The sequence below is a fragment of the Mobula birostris genome, chromosome 24, assembly GCF_030028105.1.
Source record: "Mobula birostris isolate sMobBir1 chromosome 24, sMobBir1.hap1, whole genome shotgun sequence".
NCBI classification, from domain to species: domain Eukaryota; kingdom Metazoa; phylum Chordata; class Chondrichthyes; order Myliobatiformes; family Myliobatidae; genus Mobula; species Mobula birostris.
The window spans coordinates 11,012,739-11,037,000 of record NC_092393.1 but is presented as its reverse complement, the minus strand read 5'-3'; the positions used below and the strand labels follow the sequence as shown (position 1 = coordinate 11,037,000).

The following is a 24,262-nucleotide window of genomic DNA, read 5'->3' as shown; positions in this document are numbered from 1 at the left end:
GTCATGATTGAATGGTGGAGCAGACTTGATGGGCTGAATGGCCTAAATCTGCCACTATGTTTTTATGGTCTTATGGGGGTGTTGGTGCTGTTATTCCTGTTTCCCCTTTCCTTGGTGGCAGAGGCTGTGGTTTAGGAAGTCCTGCCAGAGTAACCTGAGTTGGTAAGTACAGTGCTGAAGGTACACAGTGCAGCCTCTGTTCATCCGTAATGGAAGGAATGAACGTTTAGGGTGATGTATGAGGAGCCAAACAAATGGGCAGCTTTGTTCCAGCTGCTGTTGAGCTTCTTGAGAGTTGCTGGTGAAGCCAGCAGAGAGTTTTCCACCAAGATCCCAATTTCTGCACTGGAAGTAGTAGAAAGGCCCTGTGCTCTCAGGGGTCAGATACTCAACACAAGGTCCTCAATCTCTCACCTATTCCTGTAGGCATGTGGACTGTGTGACTGTTGTACCAAGGATGTGGATGGTAGGGGACTTGGACTCTTTAATTGGAGATGGTCAGTGTTTTACCCATTAATGTAATTGCCACTTATTAGCCCATACCTTAGTCATGTTGGTGAATCCTAATCTTGGCCACACCATTTACAATCACTGATCTTCAGCAGGCAAGGAGGTAGATCAGAGACCAGCTTCTGACCCTCTGGGGCTTTGGCCTCTCTGGCATTGTGACAGTGTGACAGGAACAAACATTCTTGAGAAGAGTTTAACAACTTGGAATTACGTGTCCCCTCCAGCACAGTAATATAGCATGGGACACTCAGAGAAGTGAAGCCAGACAAGGTCTGATCCCGGGCAGCATTATGGGATACAGGATACATGGCAAGTTGGTGTTCAGAAGTGACTCGGAGAACGATAGGACTCCCAGGAGCTGGAAAGGTTTTGGGAGGTAACCCCAGGTTTAGTACCTATTCATTTAAAAATACATCAGCTAATGTGAGCAGAGGTAACGAGGGCAAAAATGAAGGAATGCAGAACTTCAGGGTGTGGAGGAGGGAGAAGACGCCAGGGAGAGGGAAAAGGATTCTACCTTTAAGGCACTGGTGACTTGCCAGCTGATGATGCTCAGCAAGCACAGAGGAAATGGTTGAACAAGACTTGCCGAGACTTGAGTGCAGGCAGCAGTTGTTTACCAAGAAAGATGATAGATGAAGCAGCCACATCTTTCGAGTCTGATCTTTGCACAAAATAGATGGCTTCCATGGAGGGAGACTGGGAACTTGCAGATCATTTACCATGGCCCATTGCAATCTTAATGTGCTTGGAGCATTATGAAAGAAAGTATTGCAGGGTAATTGTGGCGTGACTGCGTCCTTGTGTAGAGTGAAGGGTTGCCAGTGAATGCTGGAGTCAGAGGGCTGGAGAACGAGTGGCAAAGGCTGAATGCTGATAACAGTTTGGCATCGTATTGATGCCTAAGCACCGTGGGCTGTGATTAGAGTGTTTAAAGAGAAGCCTGCCTTATAGTGAGGAGTAGGATGGTGTGTGAGTCGCTGTTGTGGCGGAGACAGGTGCTTCTCTGCAGGCAAGGTGGGACTATTTCCTGGTGGAGAGGGTGGAATTTGCTTACTTTTTTCATAACGTCCATTTTCTTCACATCTTAAAAGGAAGTGGTGTAGTTTGACTAGCGGCAAATGGGCAAAGTCTAGATGCGTCACAGGTTCAAGGTACATATGCAGCATCCAACTCTGAGATTTATCTTCTCCAGATAGCCACAAAACAAAGAAAACCATGCTTTCTTTCAAAACAAAAACATCAACACCCCCCACACAAAAAAATCATGCAATGACAATGAGAGTATCAACCCCACCCCCCACACGCAAACAGCAATAAGAGCATCAATACCCCTCCAAGCAAAAAAAAAACACAAACAAATCGCATAAATGGCAGCAAGAAAGAACAGGTGAAAACACAGAATTTAAAAACATAAAATTGAAAGGGAGCTCAGAAACAGGCCCTTCAGCCCATCCTGTCTGTGCTAACCCATCCAAACTAATCCCGTTGTGGATCACTTCCAAGCCTTCCATGCCTTGGTGATTCAGGTGCTCATAGAACAGTACAGCACAGGAACAGGCATTTCAGCCCATGATGTCTGTGCTGAACGTGGTGCCAAATTAAACTACATCTCATCTGCTTGTAGAGGATCCATATACTCTTTCCCTGCATATTCATCGGTTTATCTAAAAACCCCTTAGAAGTCACTATTGTATCTGTTATTACTGGCGGCCTGTCCCAGGCATTCTAAGAAACTTGTCCAGCGTATCTCCTTTAATTTGCCTCTTTCACTTCAGTGCCCTATAGCATTTGAGATTTCTACACTGGGGAAAAATTCTAACTTACCTATGTCTCTCATAATTGTATAAACCTCTATCAGGTCTCCCCTCAGCCTCCAATGTTCCTGAGAAAACCACCCAGGTTTGTCCAACCTTTCCTTATAGCTCACACTCTCTAATCCTGGTGAACTTTTCCTACACCCTCTCCAAAGCTTCCACATCACCCTTATAATGGGCTGAGCAGAACTGCACTCAACGCTGCAAGTATGACCTAACCAAAGAGTTATACAACTGCAACATAACTTCCTGATTCTTTCACTCATCTTGAAACTTCCAAACTGTTGTGACATTCTCTGACTGCCTCATTACTCCATGTAGAGTGTTCCATATTTTGGCTACTCGCTGGGTGAAAAGACTCTCTCACAGATCCATAAGACCATAAGGTATAGGAGCAGAATTAGGCCATTTGGCCCATCGAGTCTGCTCCACTATTTTGCCATTTCCCTCTCAGCCCCAATCTCCCGCCTTCTCCCTGTAACCTTTCATGCCCTTTCAAGACCTACCAACCTTGGAGCCTCCTTCCTATTCCTTAAACATATGTTATCTGACATTATAAACCTCAGAATAAAGTTTCTTATTCTTTTGTACGCCTCCAGCAGGTTTGTTCCTCAGCCTCCTCTGCTTAAAGAAAAACAAACCTAGTCTCTCGTAGCTGAAATGCTCCACCCCAGGTAACATCCTAGTGAATCTGCTGTCTATCCTCCCCAGAGCAATCACAAGTTTCCGACTATGTGATGACCAGAACTGTACGCAGTACTCCAGCTATAGCAAAGTACAATACTCCAGTGATGGTTTATAAAGATGTATCATAACCTTCCTGCTTTTATATTTCTGTAGCCCAGCCACTGACGTCAGTATTTCATGTAGAGGCTGATTGATGATTGAATTGAGATCAGTGCTTATCGGCCTCACGTACTTTCCCCTAGAGGACATTGGAACAGATTTTTGGGTTTGTAGCCCACTTGAGCACCAATGCCTCCTCCCTTGCCAAGTCATTCAAGATCACCCATCTGTGCACTTCTGCTTGTGTGCTCATCCAGGCTGACACTCTACAGCGAGATCGAGGGGACATTGCATCGTTGGTGGAACTGTTTTTGCAGGTGAAATGCCTGCCTTGGCAGTTCAACACTAAAAGCTGTGCCACACATTTTTCCTGTTGTCTTGGCCAATGTTAGCTTACCAGTCATAATCACAAACTAGCTCAAGCTTGTAGATTTGCTTCCCTGCCTTGTTAATCAGGTAACATAGCAAAGCAGCATTTAATGCTCCTGCACCATGGCTCCAGCAAACAACTTTGACCCTGACTACGGGATCTGCGCTGTCTGTGTGGAGTTTACACGTTCTGCACATTACCACAGAGATGTCCTCCCAAATGGCAGCGGTGGGCAGGCTCATGGGTTAATTGGCCACTGTAAGTTACTCCTAGTGTATATAGCTGATGGAATTTGGGTGGAGCTGAGGAACGTGTGAGGGGGATTAAGTGGGGAAGTGTGTTTGCTCTGTGAGCTGGCACAGGCTCAATGGGCTGACTTGCTTGCTTCAATGAACAGCAGTGACTGCATTTCAAAAGTATACCCTGTAAGACATGTTGGAATGCTGAACTGATGGAAAGTGTTCTATAACTGCAGGCAGTGTCCTAAAGGTGATGTATATTTGCACAGTATCATACAATGTCAGGCTTCAGCAAGGCTTCAAATGACATTTTGAAGTGCAAGCATCCAGAGGTGAGTGACGTTGGATCCAAATTTGGATCAGTAGTAGGAAGCAGGGATAATATTTGATGTATGGCTTTTGGTGTCCCACAGGTCTCGGTGCCTGGTCACTTGGTTTTTGTTTGTTGTTATTCAGTCGTTAAGTCGAGTCCGACTCTTAGTGATGTCATGGACTCCTACACACCCGGCCTTCTTGTTGGAAACTGCCTCTCTCAGATCCCCCAAGGTCATACGCATTGTCTGAGTAATATTATCTGTCCATCGTAGCCTCTGTCATCCTCTCCTTCTTTTACCTTCTGCTTTACCCAACATGAGAGTCTTCTACCAGGAATCCTGTCTTCTCACGATGTGGACAAAATATTTGAGCTCTTGTCTCATAATCGAGCCTCCTAGTGAGCAGTCTGGCTGTATTTCTTCAAGTATTGACTTGTTGGGTCTTCTTTCTGTCCAACAAACTCTGACCACTTTCCTCCAGCATCCACGTTCAAAGGCGTCGATTCTTTTGTATTCAGCCTTACTAATAGTCCGGCTCTCACAGCCATACATCACAACTGGAAATACCATGGTTTTTGTAGTCTATCTTAAATGATCTAGACCCAAGACTGGGGTTGTGATGAAGAAATTTGTAGTTGGTGCAGAATTGGTTGTCGTGGAGAAGGAAAGTTCTCAGCACATAGAGGGTGTGGTTGTTGGTAGAGTTGTGGGACCTGGACCAAGACCCAATGAAAGATTGGTGATACAATTCCATATCAGCAGGTGCTGGTGTTCCACGCACCTGCTACTCTTGTCCTCCTTATTGGGAGAGATGGTGTGTTTGGGAGGAGTTGTCAGACTGGCATGGGCAAGTACTTTCTGTAAATGACAGCTGCTGCACACTGTTGTTGAAGGAGTGTTGAGCTTCTTGTGTGTTGGAGCTGCATTGATCCAACCCAGTGGAAAGCAGCCCTTCAAACTCATAACCCGTGCCTTGGAGATGGTGTAATACCCTCTGAATTTGAGAGGTGGTGAAATCCTCTCACCCCATTTTTCTGTGGAAGTCAATCAAAACAAAAATGAGTTTAGTCAAAAGAGACTGCAGATGCTGAAGTGTAGAGTGAACAACAAACTGTTGGAGGAACTCAGTGGGTCAGACAGCGTCTGGAGCGGGAAATGGATAGTTGATGTTTCAGAGCAAGGTAAAAGGTCTCAATTTGAAACATCTGCTGATTTCCTTCTACAAATGCTGTGTGACTGCAGCTTGTTTATTGCTAAAAACGGGCTGAGGTGTGTAGGGGATAAGAAATGCTTTATGCTGGAATTGCGGTCCTGAACCCTAGGCTCTTCCCTTTCATCTGGGTTCTCAATAGTATCTTTCCCACTGAGCAGGTAAGCAGTGAGCTCCTCCTTGCTGTTGATGCTGCCGAGCCTGCCTATGCAGTCAGACAAGTTACTGCTACAGCATTCTTTGTGGACTAGGTTTGTTTTTTGGGTCAGAAAATTCCAAGAGGGGCGGAAGAAGGTGAAACTCAGAACACGGGAGATAAATGTTGTTAGTGTGTTTGAGGGCAATGTTTAGTGAGAAAGAACAGAAGGATACATCGATGGAGATGTGATGAAGAACAGCGGGAGGTTCATGAGGCAGACAGACACCAGATGGACAGATTGGCTTGTTCAGAATTTGCCCTTGTCGAGGACTGAACTCAGCTGGCTAATGGAGTAAGAGATTTGCCACCTGTGTTGTAGATGCCTGTACGATACAGACACGTTGGCGAGAGCAGTAACCGTGCAAAGGCTACGGGTTTGCCTGCAGACAGCCCAGTCCCTTGTTCCATGTTTACATAACCGGGCAAGCAGTGGCATTCCCATAGCAGCAGCGGGAAGCATCCAATCAGCGTAAGCCTGGAATGTCGGCAGCAAGCTGTTGGCTGTCTCGTTGCTCTGTTTACCCGATGCCATTCATTTTCAGTGTGTGGCACTCTGACCTTGTTTCGTGCTGTCTGGTTGGAATGTGCTTAATCCTCAGATTGTACCTCACCATATCAATGCTGCATTCTACAACAACTAGTTGCATTTATGTATTGTCTTGGATTCGGAATCTGCATTTCCTTTCATCAGTTGTTGGCTGTGCCATTAACTCTTCAGGTCACGAACCCTAGGAATTTCTTCTTATCCCCCTTCACTTTTCACACCTCTTTCAGGACTCCAGTCTTGTGATAACACCTCCTCCTTGGACCACTGTCAGTTGTGGAGTGATTCTATCCCTGTCCTTTCATGATGTTAAAGGCAAGTTGCTGTCTTTATTACTGCATTGATGCAATCTAGAATGCTTTGTAAAAGCCTAATCAGACCAAATTTAGAAAGTTCAAGAAAAGAGGATACTGGAGTTCACAGAGGAAGTGTCAAAGAATAAGGCAGCACAGAAACAGGCCCTTTGGCCCACCTCCCTCTACATCTTTCCTCTTCATGTACCTGTCTATGCGTCATTTAAATTTTGTAATGGAAGCAAGGATAAAGCAAGGATGTAATGGTGAGACTTTATAAAGCACTGGTGAGGCCTCACTTGGAGTGTTGTAAGCAGTTTTGAGCCCCGTATCTTAGAAAGGATGTGCTGACATTGGAGAGTGTCCAAAGGATGTTCTCGAAAATAATTCCGGGATTGAAAGGCTTGTCGTATGAAGTGCATTTGATGGCTCTGGGTCTGTACACACTAGAACTCAGAAGAATGAGGGGTGACTTAATTGAAATCTATTGAATGTTGAACGGCCTTGTTAGAGTGATGCAGAGAGGTTGTTTCCTATGGTGGGGGAGTCAAGACCAGAGGATACAGCCTCAGAATAATAGGGCGTTCTTTTAGAATGGAGATGAGGAGGAATTTCTGTAGCCAGAGAGTGGTGAATCTGTGGAATTTATTGCCACATGTGGCTGTGGAGGCCAGGTCACTGGGTATCTTTAAGGCAGAGATTGATAGATTCTTGATTAGTCAGAGCATGAAAGGTTACAGAGAGAAGGCAGGAGATTTGGTTGCGAGGGAAAAGGGATCAGCCATGATGAAATGGCAGAGTAGATTCTGGTCCAATGGCCGAATCCTGCTCCTATATCTTATGATCTTAAAGTCTTACGGAATCTCCTCTGCAACTTCATCTAGCAGCTCGTTCACTTTTTACCTCATATCTTTATAATTCTGTATTAGTTCACCTGCCAATCGCCTACACTCCAAAGGAAAATATCCTGGCCTGTCCAACCTCTGTCTATTACTCAGCTCGTCCATTCCTGGCAGCATTCTCATGGATCTATGGACTAGGGGAAGCTGTGGTGAAACAGGATGATCCAAAACACATCATGCTGTATAGAATTCAGTTTATTATTTGATGTGATTTCACAGTTGTTAATAGAACAAACTCAGTGGTTAAACTATTACTGGTGTACTCTCTTGTGGGCACTGCTCGTTGAGGACAACAGATAGAACAACACACCACAAAAATACTCGGTGGTTTTTAAGTAAAAGAGTTGGTCATTGACTTCAGGAAGCGGGATGTTCCTGTCTTCATCACCTATGCTGAGGTTCAGAGGGTTGAGAGCTTCAAGTTTCTAGGAGTGAATGTGACCAACAGGCTGCCTTGGTCCAACCACAATGAAGCCTCAGCCATGAAAGCTCAACAAAGCCTCTACTTCCTCGGGAGGCTAAAGAAATTTGGCATGTTCTCTTCCCTATTTTAATTAATGCACCATAGGGAGCATCCTATCTGGATGCATCAAGGCCTGGTATGGCCACTGCTCTGCTTGTGACTACAAGGAACTGCAGAGAGTTATGGACACAGCTCAGCACATCATGAAAACCAGCCTCTCCTCTGTGGGATCTCTCTGTACTTCTTGCTGCGTCAGTAAAGCAGCCAGCATAATCAAATACTCCACCCACCTCGTGCATTTTCTCTTTCCCCTCTTTCCCATCGAGCAGAAGATACAAAAGCCTGAAAGCATGTACCCACCAGCCTTAAAACCAGTCCCTATACTGGCTCCCCTACTGTGATAAGATGAGATATTGACTTCACAGTCAAACTTGTCACCTTATTGCTTACATGCACTGCACTTACTCTGCAGCTGTTGCACTTTATTCTGCATTCTGTCATGGTTTTACTATAAGTTATACAGCTGACCTAGATGCACATTGCTGTTTTCCTTTTTTATCAGTGAGTCCATTATGCTGGAGCTCACTCCCCACCGATGCACTGGCATCATCTGCAAATTTGTAGATGGAGTGAGAACAGAATCTGGCCTCACAGCCGTGAGCGGGGGCTGAGGATGCTGCCTTCTGGAGCTCCAGTTGTGTATGCGCTATGCTGATTGTGTCTGGGGGGCTGGGATGAATGTGTACCACAAACATCTCCTTGAAATACTTAATGGTGGTGGATGTAGTAATGGAGTGGAAAAAATAATCTGAACATTATCTTAATCTTCAGCTCTTATAGCAGGGCAGAGGGTCTCACAAATATATTTGTGAGCAGGGTACTGGAGACTAAACCTTTCCAAGGACAGTTGCAATGAGTTGTCTTCTGAATCTCGGACAGATGAGCAAAACTGAATGGAAAGGATTTGCTAATTGCATTTGAGGCAGACAGTTAAGTTCCTCCAGCATTTTGTGTGTGTTGCTGATTGCATTGCCCTTCATGTAATCAACTGTGTAAAGAGCTGAAATTGTTACAAGTAGAATTTCAGGGCTAGTTCTTCAGTTCTTGTCCACCCGACCATTCTGGACCAGGAACAGCAGACAGCTTATTTTACCATGAAATTCAGTGGAGGTTTGTGACTCTTTGTTGAAGTGATTTTTTTGTTCTGCCTACAGGTTCTCAGCATTGCACCATGCCGCACTTAGTGGGAGTACGGAACTCATCTCACTGCTGCTGGAAGCTCAGGCAATGGTGGACATCAAGGACAGCAATGGTTAGTGTTTTGCTCACTTTTAAACACCTTGTGGCTTGGCTTCTTCCCGACACTGTGGCCTATTCCATTTCTACAATGCGTTCAGTTCCCGATTTTCAACCTAACTGGAGGCTGAGTCTTTAGCCACCTCAGCCTGAATTTCCTCACTAATCCTGTCCATCGTCATTGTCCTTCGAAATAATCCCACATTTGTCCCATTTACCATCCATGTATTTCATGCAGTGTTTGACTACAACATTGACGACGTTTTAGAGCACATTGGTCCCAATTCTGCCGTTGTATTGGTAGCAAATCAGCTTGTATTTACCAGCATAAACCTGGGCTCTACAGTCTGGTGGTAACTCCATGCAAGTCTAATTCTGCTTTTACTGATAAAGTAAAGCAGAATTGCATGACCCTTACCCAAAAAGAGAAAAAAAAGTGTTTTATTTCAAACAATATATGCTGATTTGGGAAATCTGAAATTAAAGTAGAGATGGTACTCAGCAGGTCAGATAAGACGGAACAGTACAGCACAGGAAGAGACCCTTTGGCCCATAATATCTGTGCTGACCCTACCAATCTAATCCCGTTTGTCTGCACAAGACCTGTATCATGTCATTCACTGCCTGATTATATCTCTGTCCAGGCATCTCTGTGTTGGCGCGTGGCCAAGTGGTTAAGGCGTTCGTCTAGTGATTTGAAGGTTGCTAGTTCGAGCCTTGGCTGAGACAGTGTGTTGTGTCCTTGAGCAAGGCACTTAACCACACATTGCTCTGCGATGACAGCGGTGCCAAGCTGTATGGGTCCTAATGCCCTTCCCTTGGACAACATCAGTGGCATGGAGATGGAAGACTTGCAGCATGGGCAACTGCTGGCCTCCATACAACCTTGCCCAGGCCTGCGCCCTGGAAACCTTGCAAGGCGCAAATCCATGGTCTCACAAGACTAACGGATGCCTATTATTATTATTAGGCATCTCTAAAATGGCTGTTTTATCAGTTTCCATCAGTGCCCTGGCAGAGCACTACTGGAACCTCGCCCTACCTGTGTAGAGGGAAGCTGCTATCTTCTCTGATCGTTGATTACAACATTTTAACTGTCATTCCCTCAAGATTAAGTACAAATTTGCACTTTCTATTTTTTCCATAGTTTAGCAGGTTTGTTGTATTTTCATCTTCCACTTGTACGTTTGCTTCACACGCTGCAAGGTATTTGAAAAGTTCCTGGTTTGCTGCCTCAGAGAAATATTCATCATAGAACGTAGAATAGTACAGCACAGTACAGGCCCTTCGACCCACAATGTTGTGCTGACCCTTAAACCCTGCCTCCTATATTCAATTCCTCCATATACCTGTCCAGTAGTCTCTTAAACTTCACTAGTGTATCTGCCTCCACCACTGACTCAGGCAGTGCATTCCACACACCAACCACTCTCTGAGTAAAAAACCTTTCTCTAATATCCCCCTTGAACTTCCCACCCCTTACCTTAAAGCCATGTCCCCTTGTATTGAGCAGTAGTGCCCCGGGAAAGAGGCGCTGGATATCCACTCTATCTATTCCTCTTAATATCTTGTATACCTCTATCATGTCTCCTCTCATCCTCCTTCTCTCCAAAGAGTAAAGCCCTAGATCCTTTATCTCTGATCGTAATGCATACTCTCTAAACCAGGCAGCATCCTGGTAAATCTCCTCTGTACCTTTTCCAATGCTTCCACATCCTTCTTGTAGTGAGGTGACCAGAACTGGACACAGTACTCCAAGTGTGGGCTAACCAGAGTTTTACACAGCTACATCATTACCTCGCGACTCTTAAACTCTATCCCTTGACTTATGAAAGCTAACACTCCATAAGCTTTCTTAACTACCCTATCTACCTATGAGGCAACTTTCAGGAATCTGTGGACATGTACCCCCAGATCCCTCTGCTCCTCCACACTACCAAGTATCCTGCCATTTACTTTGTACTTTGCCTTGGAGTTTGTCCTTCCAAAGTGTACCATCTCACACTTCTCCGGGTTGAACTCCATCTGCCCCTTCTCAGCCCACTCCTGCATCCTATCAATGTCTCTCTGCAATCTTCGACAATCCTCTACACTATCCACAACACCACCAACTTTTGTGTCGTCTGCAAATTTGCCAACCCACCCTTCTACCCCCACATCTAGGTCGTTAATAAAAATCACGAAAAGTAGAGGTCCCAGATCTGATCCTTGTGGGACACCACTAGTCACAACCCTGTAATCCAAATGCACTCCCTCCACCACAACCCTCTGCTTTCTACAGGCAAGCCAATCCTGAATCCACCTGGCCAAACTTCCCTGGATCCCATGCCTTCTGACTTTCTGAATAAGTCTACCGTGTGGAACCTTGTCAAATGCCTTACTAAAATCCATGTAGATCACATCCACTACACTACCCTCATCTATATGCCTGGTCACCTCCTCAAAGAACTCTATCAGGCTTGTCAGACATGATCTCCCCTTTACAAAGCCATGCTGACTGTACCTGATCAGACCATGATTCTCTAAATGCCCATGGATCCTATCTCTAAGAATCTTTTCCAACAGCTTTCCCACCGCAGACGTAAGGCTCAGTGGTCTATAATTACCTGGACTACCCTACTACCTTTTTTGAACAAGGGGACAACATTTGCCTCCCTCCAATTCTCCTGTACCATTCCCGTGGACAACGAGGACATAAAGATCCTAGCCAGAGGCTCAGCAATCTCTTCCCTCGCCTCATGGAGCAGCCTGGGGAGTATTCCACCCGGCCCCGGGGACTTATCCGTCCTAATGTATTTTAACAACTCTAACACCTCCTCTCCCTTAATATCAACATGCTCCACAACATCAACCTCACTCACATTGTCCTCATTGTCATCAAGTTCCCTCTCATTGGTGAGTACTGAAGAGAAATATTCATTGAGGACCTCGCTCACTTCCACAGCCTCCAGGCACATCTTCCCACCTTTATCTCTAATCGGTCCTACCTTCACTCCTGTCATCCTTTTGTTCTTCACATAATTGAGGAATGCCTTGGGGTTTTCCCTTTATCCTACTCGCCAAGGTCTTCTCATGCCCCCTTCTTGCTCTCCTCAGCCCTTCTTAAGCTCCTTTCTTGCTACCCTATATTCCTCAGTAGACCCATCTGATCCTTGCTTCCTCAATCTCATGTATGCTGCCTTCTTCCACCTGACTAGATTTTCCACCTTACTTGTCACCCATGGTTCCTTCACCCTACCATTCTTTATCTTCCTCACCGGGACAAATTTATCCCTAACATCCTGCAAGAGATCCCTTAACATCGACCACATGCCCATAGTACATTTCCCTGCAAAAACGTCATCCCAATTCACACCCACAAGTTATAGCCTTGTAGCCTCATAATTTGCCCTTCCCCAATTAAAAATTTTCCTGTCCACTCTGATTCTATCCTTTTCCATGATAATGCTAAAGGCCAGGGAGTAGTGGTCACTGTCCCCCAGATGCTCATCCACTGAGAGATCTGTGACCTGGCCCAGTTCATTACCTAATACTAGATCTAGTTTGGCATTCCCCCTAGTCGGCCTGTCAACATGCTGAGACAGGAATTCGTCCAGGACACACTTAACAAACTCTGCCCTGTCTAAACCATTGGAACTAATCAGGTGCTAATCAATATTAGGGAAGTTAAAGTCGCCCATGATAACGACCCTGTTATTTTTGCACCTTTCCAAAATCTGCCTCCCAATCTGCTCCTCGGTATATCTCTGCTGCTACCAGGGGGCCTATAGAATACTCCCAACAGAGTAACTGCTCCCTTCCTGTTCCTGACTTCCACCCATACTGACTCAAAAGAGGATCCTGCTACATTACCCAGCCTTTCCGTAGCTGTAATAGTATCCCTGACTAGTAATGCCACCTCTCCTCCCCTCCCCCCCCCCACCCCCCGCTCTATCCCTTTTAAAGCATTGAAATCCAGGAATATTGAGAATCCATTCCTGCCCCGGTGCCAACCAAGTCTCTAAACACCACTGCATCATAATTCCATGTTTGTATCCAAGCTCTCAGTTCATCACCTTTGTTCCTAAAGCTTCTTGCATTGAAGTACACGCACTTTAGCCCTTCTACCTTACTACCTTTACACCCTTTATTCTGCTTCTCTTTCCTCAGAGCCTCTCTATATGTTAGATCTGGCTTTACTCCATGCACTTCTTCCACTGCTCTATTGCTCCGGGTCCCAACCCCCTTGCAAATTAGTTTAAACCCTCCTGAACCATGCTAGCAAACCTACCTGCAAGGATATTGCTCCCCCTCAAGTTCAGGTGCAACCCATCCAATCTGTACAGGTCCCATCTTCCCCAGAAGAGATCCCAATGATCCAAAAATCTAAAACTCTGCCCCCTGCACCAATTCCTCAGCCACATATTCAACTGCCATCTCCTCCAATTCTTACCATCACTATCACGTAGCACGGGCAGCGATCCTGAGAACGCCACCCTTGAGGCCCTGTTCTTCAGTTTTCTGCCTAGTTCCCGAAACTCACACTTCAGGACCTCATCCCTCTTCCTGCCTATGTCGTTGGTACCAACATTTATCATGACTGCTGGTTGCTTTCCCCCTTGTACCAGAATGTCGTGCACCCGATCAAAGACATCCTGGACCCTGGCACCCGGGAGGCAACAAACCATGCGGGTGTCCTCCTCACGTCCACAAAATCTCCTGTCTGCTCCCCTGACTATAGAGTCCCCAATGACAACAGCTCTCCTTTTCTCCGTCCCACGCTTCTGCACCACATCATGATTACTTATTACAATACAAGAGGCCACTCAGCCCATCAGAATGATGTTCTAGGCTCACCTGTCCCATTTTTTCTTATATTGACAGAAAGGAAGCAGTTCAGCCCACTGTTAGAGCATCCTCTCTCCCCGTTCAATTCTCTTTCTCATGCCAACTCGACCACTAGGCACAGCTCACAGTAGCAGCCTATCCTTTGTATTCCAGACGAAAGCCCATCTTGCCTCTTCGACATGCACTGTAGTTTTCTTGGATCAAGGCTTCTCTTTACCTCAGTTCAGTTCACCCACCTTCTATCCCTTCCACTCAATGTCCTGCACCCACTGATCTGAGCCTCAGAAGCTTGTTTCAACACTCTCAAACTTCTGAATAAGTTGCCATTTCTACAAAGGCAGGTTCCTTGTATGATGACTGAGCGCTAATGCTACCATTGCATAGTGGTTCGTCAACAATGTGTTTTTTAATGTCCGGTATAGGAATGCGACCTTTGCACTACGCCGCGTGGCAGGGGAAGGTGGAACCTGTGCGTCTGCTTCTTCGTGCAGGGGGTGCAGTTAACCTGGCCTCTCAAGATGGACAGATCCCATTGCACCTTGCAGCCCAGTATGGACACTATGATGTGGTAAGTGAAGGGTACTGCCCTGGTCCTGTCCTATTCTTTATAGGATCAGTTAGTCCATTATTACCAGTTGTGCAGGCACTCAGCTCGTGGCCAAAGTGACTCTCCGGTCAATCCATCAGCAAGCTTATTCCCATTACCACTTGTGTGGACGCGTGGCCTCTGGTCGATTGGTGCATCTCTGGGGAAGCTGGAAGCAGGATGGGAGATAAGAATTGAAAAGCTTGCTCCAAAATTTAAGTGTTTGAGACACTGGAAATCTGAAATAAAACGTGACGTGTTGGAAAAACTCATCAGGTCAGGCAGCATCTGTGGAGAGAGAAAGAGAGTCAATGTTTCACAGTGATAATCTGCCAGTAGAACTCCCCTGAAACATTATCTCTGTTTCTCTCTCCACAGGTGCTGCCTGATCTGTTGAGCATTTTGAGGTTTTCAGAAAGCCTAGGAGGTATAGATCTACTGGGCTGAATGGCCTGATATTGAATAGTACATTCCATGTAATGTTGATGTTCCAAGGTTCAAAGTCCCTTATCTGAGGGTTTGATGGTGCAGAGTGTTCAAGCATTCAGAAGGAATGAGGTTGGAAATGGAGGGAGGAGTGTTGAAGTCTAGATGGTTGATGTCCTGTCGAAGTTAGCAATAATTCCCCCTCCACTTTCTGATTTCCTCAGGGATCACTCCCTACGCAACTCCATTGTCCATTTGTTCCCTCCCCACTGATCTCCCTCCTGGCACTTAGCCTTGCAAATGGAACAAGTGCTACACCTCCTCCCTTATTACCATTCAGGGGCCTAAACAATCCTTCCAGGTGAGGCGACACTTCACCTGTGAGTCTGTTGGGGTCATGTACTGTGTTCGGTGCTCCTGGTGTGGCCTCCTGTATATTGGTGAGACCTGACGTAGATTGGGAGACCGCTTCACCGAGCTCCGCCAGAAAAAGCAGGATCTCCCAGTAGCCACCCATTTTAATTCCATTTCCCATTCCCATTCTGGTATGTCCAACCATGGTCTCCTCCACTGTCACGATGAGGCCACACTTAGGTTGGAGGAACAACACCTTATATTCCATCTGGGTAGCCTCCAACTTGATGGCATGAACGTTGATTTCTCAAACTTCCAGTAATGTGATGTGCTGAGCTGTGTTTACGATTGCCTGCAATTTCTTATAGTTTTGGGCAGAGCAGTTGCCAAAGCAAACGGTGATGCATCCGGATAGGATGCCTTCTCTGGTGCAAGTGTGAAAATTGGTGAAGCTCAAAGTTATTAAGGTAGATGAATGCTCAAGGTTGGGCAGGCAAGGACCGTGGAGCATAAGAGTCTGAGGAGTGGCCTGCAGAGCTATATAGTCATGAGGGGCAAAAATAGGGTGAAAGTACTCATTCTTTTCTCAGAAAACATGAGTCTAAACTATAGGGGAAAAGTTTAAGATGAGAGGAGAAAGATTTTAAAGTGACCCAATAGGCAACTTCTTCACATAGAAAGTGGTGCATATATATAGATTGAACTTTCAAAGCAAGTGGTAGAGGTGTGTACAATAACAATGTTCAAAAGACCCGTGGATAAGGAAGGTTTCAAGAGATATGGTCAATGGACATGGTAGGATTGGCATCTAGGTCAGTACGGACAGGGCTGTGCAATCTGTTTCAGTGCTATGACTCAGTGCCTATTACCAAACCATCAAAGCATTCTATTAGAACGGCTGGGACAAATGTAGGCAATGCTTGTGTATTTGGTTGGACCGTGGTTTTGATTGGACAGGTACAGTATGTTAGGGTATGGTTCGTGTTCTGTTTACGGTTGGCTGAAGATTCACTTGTGCCCCACACGTGCAGACGATCTCTGAAGTTTGCAAACAAGAATCAGTCAGCATAAGCAACAGGCCTGTGTAAAGGTGATTGTTGCCTTTCATTCGAAGCGCGCACGCACGCGCGTGCACACACACACACACAAACACGCCCACCCATCCACCCCCCCTGTGGTCATGATCACGAGCAGTGACAGAGACAAAGGCACCCTGGACAAAGGGGTATTTGGTCCAGCCCATCGCTGTGAAGAGTGCAGCATGAAAAGAAAGAGCATGGTGAAAAGTCAGGTGGTGAAAGTTCACAGCTGGTGACCAGGGGCCTGTTCAAAGTTGAGTTAATTGTGACATGTATGCTCAGGTGCACCGAAAAACTTAGTTGCAGCACCATCACAAGCACAAAGCATCAGATAAACAGCTTTCACAAGAAAAGGATAAATTATAAGTAAGTTTTACTAGAAAAATCATAATTAGTGAACAAAAAAAATCAATTTCAGTGCAAAGTGATTAAAGTTGGCCATAGAGTTGTTATACCAAGGTAGTGATTAAGATTGTGCGGGTTGGGTCGAGAGTTGAAAAGTTGAAGATAAGTAGCTCCTCTTGATCTTGGAGCTGTGGGACTTCACGTTTCCATACTCACTGCCCAATGGGAGCTGGAAGAAGAGGACATGACCCACATGGTGGGCATCTTTGGTAACAGAGTAATCTCTCAGATGTAAATGAAAAGTGAAGAGTCCATTCTGAACAGTTAGTGGCTTTTGGTGGGATTTTGATTTGCAGTAACAGAGCCCAAGGCAATGTACTAAGAAAATGGTTTAAACTATGGATTCCAATAACTGTAGAGTTGGTCCACCTGGTAATATCAACAATGTCCTTCTCTTCCCTCACAGTCTGAGATGCTTCTACAGCACCAGTCCAACCCCTGCATCATAAACAAGGTCAAGAAGACACCACTGGACCTTGCCTGTGAGTTTGGCAGACTGAAGGTAAGGCAGCTCCCTTAATGAGTAGTCAGAATCTCAGTTACTGCTGAGCAGGACCAACCACTTGGCAAGTCTGTATCCCTGTTTCAAGGGCAAAGGAAATGGAAGAGTAAAACTCTAGTGCTCTGGAACACATGGGTCATTGGTGGTGTGGTCTGGTTTATCTTCCAGACTGATGTTATCTATATACTACTAAAACTCTCATGCTCTGTCTGTGTGTTTGTCTGTTTGTGACCTCCAATTAGTGCAAATGGTGCATTACAGCGGCATTTTTTTTGGCTAAATCGAATTAAAATGCGCTAACTTACAGAATGCAGGCAAAGTTCAGGGTTATATATTCGTATAAAATTGCTCATTCACAAAAATCAACAGGTTCCGTTTCACCAGAGAGCCAATCCGCCATCATGGAAATTGGGACACGACAGCATGCGCATGGCCAGCCTCAGTAGCAACACCTACCAGAGCAAAAGGGCAGGGCAGCTCTATTTCGAGGGGTCACATTCTGTTAATCACCATCAGCATGTGCAGGATTGGGACAGATCTAACTGCCACCCATCAATAAGAGATAATTAAATCTTATTGTAATAACGTGCATCGAGACAACCTTAAAACCCTTTGCTGTAGTCAAAGGACAGCGGTGATTTTATCATGTCCATTTAGGAGAGTGCCAACCACATCATCAAGAATAATCAGCATCCTTTGGTGTTACTGCTTCGTATCTTCTATCCAGCATTAGGGTAAAAAAAAAATGGTCAGCCTAATTATGCCGCGTGGAAAGGGAAGGAGGACATTATGGTCAAGAGATGACGCCAAATGTCATCGGGAAGTGGCAAGGAGAGGGAGAGAACAAGAATCGGATGAGACCAGGGCCACACGACTCCAGGATCAAAGAGTCAGGACAAAAAAAGATGAGAGAAGAAGAGATAGAGGAGGAGAGGCATGCACGTCTCCAGAATCAGAGACAAACAACAAACAACAAACAGCAGAAGAGATGAAGCGACGGGGGATGAAAGGACTGCACATCTCCGGAATGACAACGAGAGGCACAAGGGTAGCAGATAAACCAGAAATGATGCCATTAAAAGTGTCCCTCGTTAAACGAGGAGGAGCTATATTTGCTTTGCTACGCGTCGTTCGTCTTTAATAAACTGAGGTTTTCTACTTCAGTTTCCAAAGCAAAGCAATACCAATAGCATTCAGGAAAATTTAATGTTCATTCTGGTCACATCAGACTGCACTACCCTTCTCCCAAATGGTACCCCAATGGGTCACCCCATTGTCTAGTTCTTATTAAGAGTCCAGCATGCTTTTTTTCCTGATGCTGCACAGAAATACAATGTTTTTGGGCACAAGAAATAGGGGCTTGGTGTGTTTCATGGGAATGCAGCAAACGTCATTTGGTGAACCAGATGCTGAACAATTGGGATGTCCAAGCAGTTAAATGTTTGTCTGTTTGGAAGACCTAAATGTTGTAATTAAGAGTGGCTGCCGTCTAGGTCTGGGAATTGAGTGCTGAAAGTTAGCAAGGGACTGGGTGAACAGATGATGGAGTTTGGAAGAGAAGAGGTGACGAAGTGTGGAAATGGAATAATGAGAATCTCTGGAGTGAGCTGGGAGGAAAGAGGGAAACTCATGTGAGGTGAGGAAATAGCAGGGATCGAGATTCAGAAGTATGGAGTCTGGAGGGTTTGGTCAGTTAGTTTGAGAAGTAGAGAGAATATGGAGGGAAAGTTCCTGTTATTTTTGATTATAAGGGAGATGTTTCTAAACATCCAGGTCTCTTGATTTTATGTCCTTTCACTGTAATACAACTGAGACTAACATCAAGGAGCTGTCATATCGTTTTAAAAACCCAACTGGCTCAGGCATTTCTCCTGAGTGTGATTATTCATCTGACCCATATCAGTCTGCCTGAAGAGTGTTATAACCACAGCAGCACTTCACCATCAACTGTTTGCTCATCCACAGTAATCCCATTTGTCTATATCCTTCTATGCCTTTTCTATTTATGTGTATGTCTGAATGCCTCCTCCATAATCTCCTCTGACAAACCGTTTCAGGTATCAACAACTGTGTAATAATCTAAAATCCCCTTTAAATTTCTTGCCTCTCACCTTAAAACTACGCCCACCTACTTTCTGTTCCACTAAGCAAAGATAGATTTTGTCTACCTACCCTTCGATAACCTATTACATCTGTCAGTATCTCCCCTCAGCCTTCTTCACTCCAGGGCGAACAAGCCCAGCTTATCCAATCTCTCCCCACAACTAAAGTCCACCAATCCAGGCTACATCTAGGTAAATCTCTCTCCACTCTTCCCAGCACAATCACATCCCTTCTACAGTGTCCCAACTGGAACTGCACACAGCACTTCACACAAGGGCAGATATTCTTACAACATTTAAGAGGCATCTAGATAAATAGTTGAATAGCTGAAGCACAGAGGGCTAATGTGGATAGTTAGCATGAACATGATGGGCCAAAGGGCCTGTGCTGTGTGACCCCACTACTTTAATACCCTCCTCTGAAGTAGCTGAGCAAGACCCTTAATTTGTGACTGCTGTGTTACACTTAAGTTGTTTCATCTATACCCCTTGAGCTCCTTGGAACACTTCACATTCTTTATTTGTTTAAAGAAAAACATACAACTTGAGAATTTTGCATTCTGCCCCGTTTCTAGCCCTATTATACACAGCGGGGCACTTCTGTCCACTGCTGTCAGACTTGCAGACGGTCTCTGTTGCAGTTAGAGGGGTTAGTGCAGCCTCTCTGTTCTGGTGTTGAGTTTTCTGTGGAATGTGTGTGATTTGGGGTGATGATTTGTATTCCTGCTGTGTAATGCACTGTCGAACAAGCTGACTGTAATATAGTGTCAATGTGATCATCATCTCAATATGGAAGTAACTGTCATTCCTGACTACAGGAATTAACTTGGTAAGTGTTCTGGGAGTTGTGCATAGACAGGGATTCCCCTGAGAGGAAATGAGGTGAGTATTAAGGAGTGAGCTAACCTAAGCCAGTGAGGCAGTGGGTTAATTCAGTAGCACACAAAAAATACGCTGTCAGTGATTGGATAAGTGAGAGGATTTGACTTTTAATTTGGTATTTGCTTTTACCTAACAAGTCTCAACTTTCAAATGTCTGTCACCTGGACAAAAGCTCACGGCAAATAGAATGCACTCTCATTTTCATATAAATTAGTGATCAGCAAGGATTGTTGATCTGAAACGTTAACAATTCCTTCCCCCCTCCACAGATGCTACTCAGCCCACAGAGTTCAGCAGACTGCTCCAAGTTCCTGCATCTACAGTCTCTTGTGTAACCAGCAAGGGTGAACTGTTCACATTTTAAATTAGTTTTGACATTAAGTGAGCTGTGTTTAATATTATTGGCTAGTCACACTTGATTTTCAGAAATCCATGACCAAAATCAAGGAATTGAATATTATTGGTGCACCAGGGCGCGTTTCAACAGCTGGAAGAAACACAAATAAAATACCATGTTGCATAGAGGCTTTGTAGTATTCTAACCAGAGCATAAGAACATTAAGAAAAGGACTCCGTATTTGTTTGATGAATCCTGCAAGATTCAGTTCCACTCTGAACTCCTTTGTGTATCAGACAGGATGTCTATGGTGTGTCTTTCCAACAAGGGTTACAGTCCTTCCACTAACACTTTCTCTCTCATATTGTTAATAATGCCCCTGTTAGAAAACAGAATATCCTCTCCTCCGGTCAATGCCATAGGACCTCTGCTCTTCAACACCTAAACTCTCATAAACCAAAGCAAACCGGAAATCTCATTGAAACCTATCGAATATTGAAAGGCCTAGGTAGAGTGGACATGGAGAAGATGTAGTGGGGGAGATTAGGACCAGAGGGCTCAGCTTCAGAATAGAAGGACGTCCCTTTAGAACGTTAAAGTGTATGTTGATAGATTCTTGATTTGTAAGGGCATCAAAGGTTACGGGGAGAAAGCAGGAGACTGGGGTTGAGAGAGAAAATAAATCACCCATGATGGAATGGCAGAACAGATGCAATGGACCGAAAGGCCTAATTCTGCTTCTGTGTCTTATGGTTTTAATAGACAGTACATTTCAATACACCCATGGGACAGCTTCAGGAAATGATATTGAGCCTGTGGTCTGATGTAATTAGGCAGCCTGCTTCCCTGCGTGTGTCATCTTTGGCTCAGCTGATCGCTTGCTGCTGAATCACCTGAGCTTTAAAGCATGATCTCAGAGACTTATCAATATGGTACTGAGGGGATGCTGCAAGAACTGGCACTGTATGTAATGCACGATACAGCATGGATCGAAGCAGAGTCAGGCTCGTATCTGCCCTTCCACCACCATTAACTCAGAAAGCACCTCGATAAACAACACCGTGCCCATTCTGCCTAGCACCTGTTCCTACACTGCCACATTGACTACACTTGCAAAAGTATTTCCTCACTGTGAGTTAGTAGGGTTTTGTAATCCCAGAGCAAAGACATCACTGTTCCTGAGACCCCTGTGAGAAGGCTGCATTAGATCATCTTGACCAACAAGGAAAGGGAAATAACATCGCCCTGCAGGTCTTTGTGCTCCGGCTCAGCCGATATTCCAAATGATATGAAATTCTTTCCCCAAGAGGGTTCTGGAGCCTCAGCCTCTGAGTGTATTCGAGACCTATTGATAAACTGATCGCCTGGATGTTATCAGATGACTGTTTTGTGGAATCTTTGGTACACATGTTGGCCACGATATTTAAAGTTACTTGATCTTAAAGTACTATATTGACTAGAAAATACTTTGGAAGCCCTAAACTGATGAAAGGTGCCACAGATATACTGTAGATCTTGCATTTTCTTTTAAGCAAGAACTGATGTGTACAGCTCTATCGGTAGGATCCTTCTATGTATGCAAGAACAGGATGCAATCCATGGCGGGTCTAGGGCTCACTGAATGGTTACTAATAAAATTGCTTCCTTTTGGCCCAACAACATGCAGTAAAAGTGGAGGAGGAATTGAGGAATTGTGCACCAAATTACTTGGAGAAACACCAACCATTCAGAAACGTAGTGCTTTATTAAAGGTCGACTGTTCTGCTGGTGGTGCTTGGTCCTCACAACCTTCAACGGGGCCTCTCCAGTTCTCATTTCCACTCATGTAATCCCTAAAGCCATTAGTAGGAAGCTCTTGATCTATTAAACCCAACCGGACTGCATTGGGAGGGAATATATCCAGCGTGTCAAAACCCAAACCTTCCTCAGATTGTATTTTCCCTGTGCTCAATTTATTCTATGAAATGAAATGAACTAGATGACATTCTATGAAATTTCTGCCTGTCAGACATGACTAAATTAGACCCCAGTGAATCAAACTAATGTTAACCAGGTTTTGACCATATGCATTGCACATATGGTGGCTCAGTGCTAACTGGACTGCAGCTTGATGACCTTCAGCTCAAACGGCAGCAAGAGGAGGTGATAGATAGGAGGGAGGTAGGAGTGATAGATAGGAGGGAGGTAGGAGTGATAGATAGGGAGGTAGGAGTGATAGATAGGAGGGAGGTAGGAGTGATAGATAGGAGAGAGGTAGGAGTGATAGATGGGGGAGGTAGGAGTGATAGATAGGAGGGAGGTAGTGATAGCTAGGGAGGTAGGAGTGATAGCTAGGAGAGAGGTAGGAGTGATAGATAGGGAGGTCGTCACCTTTAAGTTGCAAGAGGCAGGTGCCTGAGTGACTGACAGGAAAGGATAAGAAAATAGGCAGCCAGTACAGAGAAACTCTGCAGCCATTCCCCTCAATAATAAGTATACCGCTTTGGATACTGTTTGCGGGGTGAGGGGGGCAACTTTCCAGGAGAAAGCTGCAGCGTCCGGGTCTCTGGAACTGAGCTGTGTCTCTGGCTCTGAAGGGAAGGGTGGAGAAGAGGTGTGCAGTAGTGAAAGGAATTCCATAGTCAGAGGAGCTGGCAGGAGATTCTGTGAATGTGAGAGAGAAACCCGGATGGTATATTGCCAGGGATGTTTCAGATCTAAAGGGGGATGGTGAGCCGCCAGAAGTCACGGTACATACTGGTGCCACGACATATGTAGGAAAATGGAGGAGGACCTGAAGAGAGAATTTTGGGAGTTAGGTAGAAAGCTGAAAAGCAGGACCTCCATGGTAGTAATCTCTGGGTTGCTGCCTGTGTCGCATGCCAATGAGAGTCAGAATAGGATGATTTGGCAGATGAATACGTGGCTGAGGAAATGATGCAGGGGGCAAGGGTTTAGCTTTCTGGATCATTGGGATATCTTCTGTACAAAAAGGATAGGTTACACCTGAACCTGAGAAAGACCAATATCATTGAGAACAAGTTTGCTGGAACAGTTGGGGAGTGGTTAAACTAATTTCGTTGGGGAATGGGGACCAGAGTGATAGGGCTGTTGGTTTCCAAACAGATGCAGTGTGTAGTAGGCAGATGATAGGGCAAAATTGCACTCAGTAGGATGAGTTGAAGTGTAACAGGGCAAAACTGAGAAGGGTGATGAGTACAAGACTAGAAATATTATGTTTGAATGCAGAGAGTATGCAGAATAAGGTAGATGATGTTGTCGCGCAGTTAGAGATTGGCAGGTATGACATTGTGGGCATCGCCGAGTCATGGCTAAAAGAAGATCACAGTTAGAAGCTTAACATCCAAGGATGCACATTGTATTGAAAGGACAGGCAGAGGGGACCTAATGGGAATCATATACAGGTCCTCAAATAGTAGCCAGGCTGTGGGGTACAAATTACAATGGAAGATTAAAAAGGAAGGGCAACATTAGAATAGTCATGGGGGATTTCAATAAAGGTTCAAAGGTCCAATCTAATGTCAGAGAAATGTATACAATATACATCCTGAAATGCTTTTTCTTCACAACCATCCACAAAACAGAGGAATGCCCAAAGAATGAACAACAGTTAAATGTTAGAACCCTAAAGTTCTCCCCAGGTCCTCTCCCTCCCGCGTGTAAGCGGCAGCAAGCAACAATCTCCCCTCTCCCCACCCCCCCCTCACAGGCAAAAAAAAACAAAGGCATCCACCACCGAGCACTCAGGTGTGAGCAAAGCAACAGCAAATATACAGGTAGATTGGGAAAATCAGGTTGGTGCTGGATCCCAAGAGAGAG

General features: G+C 45.1%; 1 protein-coding gene across 6 annotated transcripts in view; it reads left to right on the top strand.

Moving 5' to 3' along the window:
* Positions 1-24,262, top strand: part of LOC140187341 (caskin-2-like) — a 303,949-nt gene that overhangs the window by 212,226 nt on the left and 67,461 nt on the right. For all 6 annotated transcript variants that reach the window (XM_072242539.1, XM_072242537.1, XM_072242538.1 and 3 more), the window contains 3 exons: positions 8,862-8,959; positions 14,193-14,338; positions 17,027-17,122. In XM_072242539.1, the coding sequence (XP_072098640.1) occupies positions 8,862-8,959; positions 14,193-14,338; positions 17,027-17,122 (340 nt within the window). The remainder of the gene's footprint in view (positions 1-8,861; positions 8,960-14,192; positions 14,339-17,026; positions 17,123-24,262) is intronic.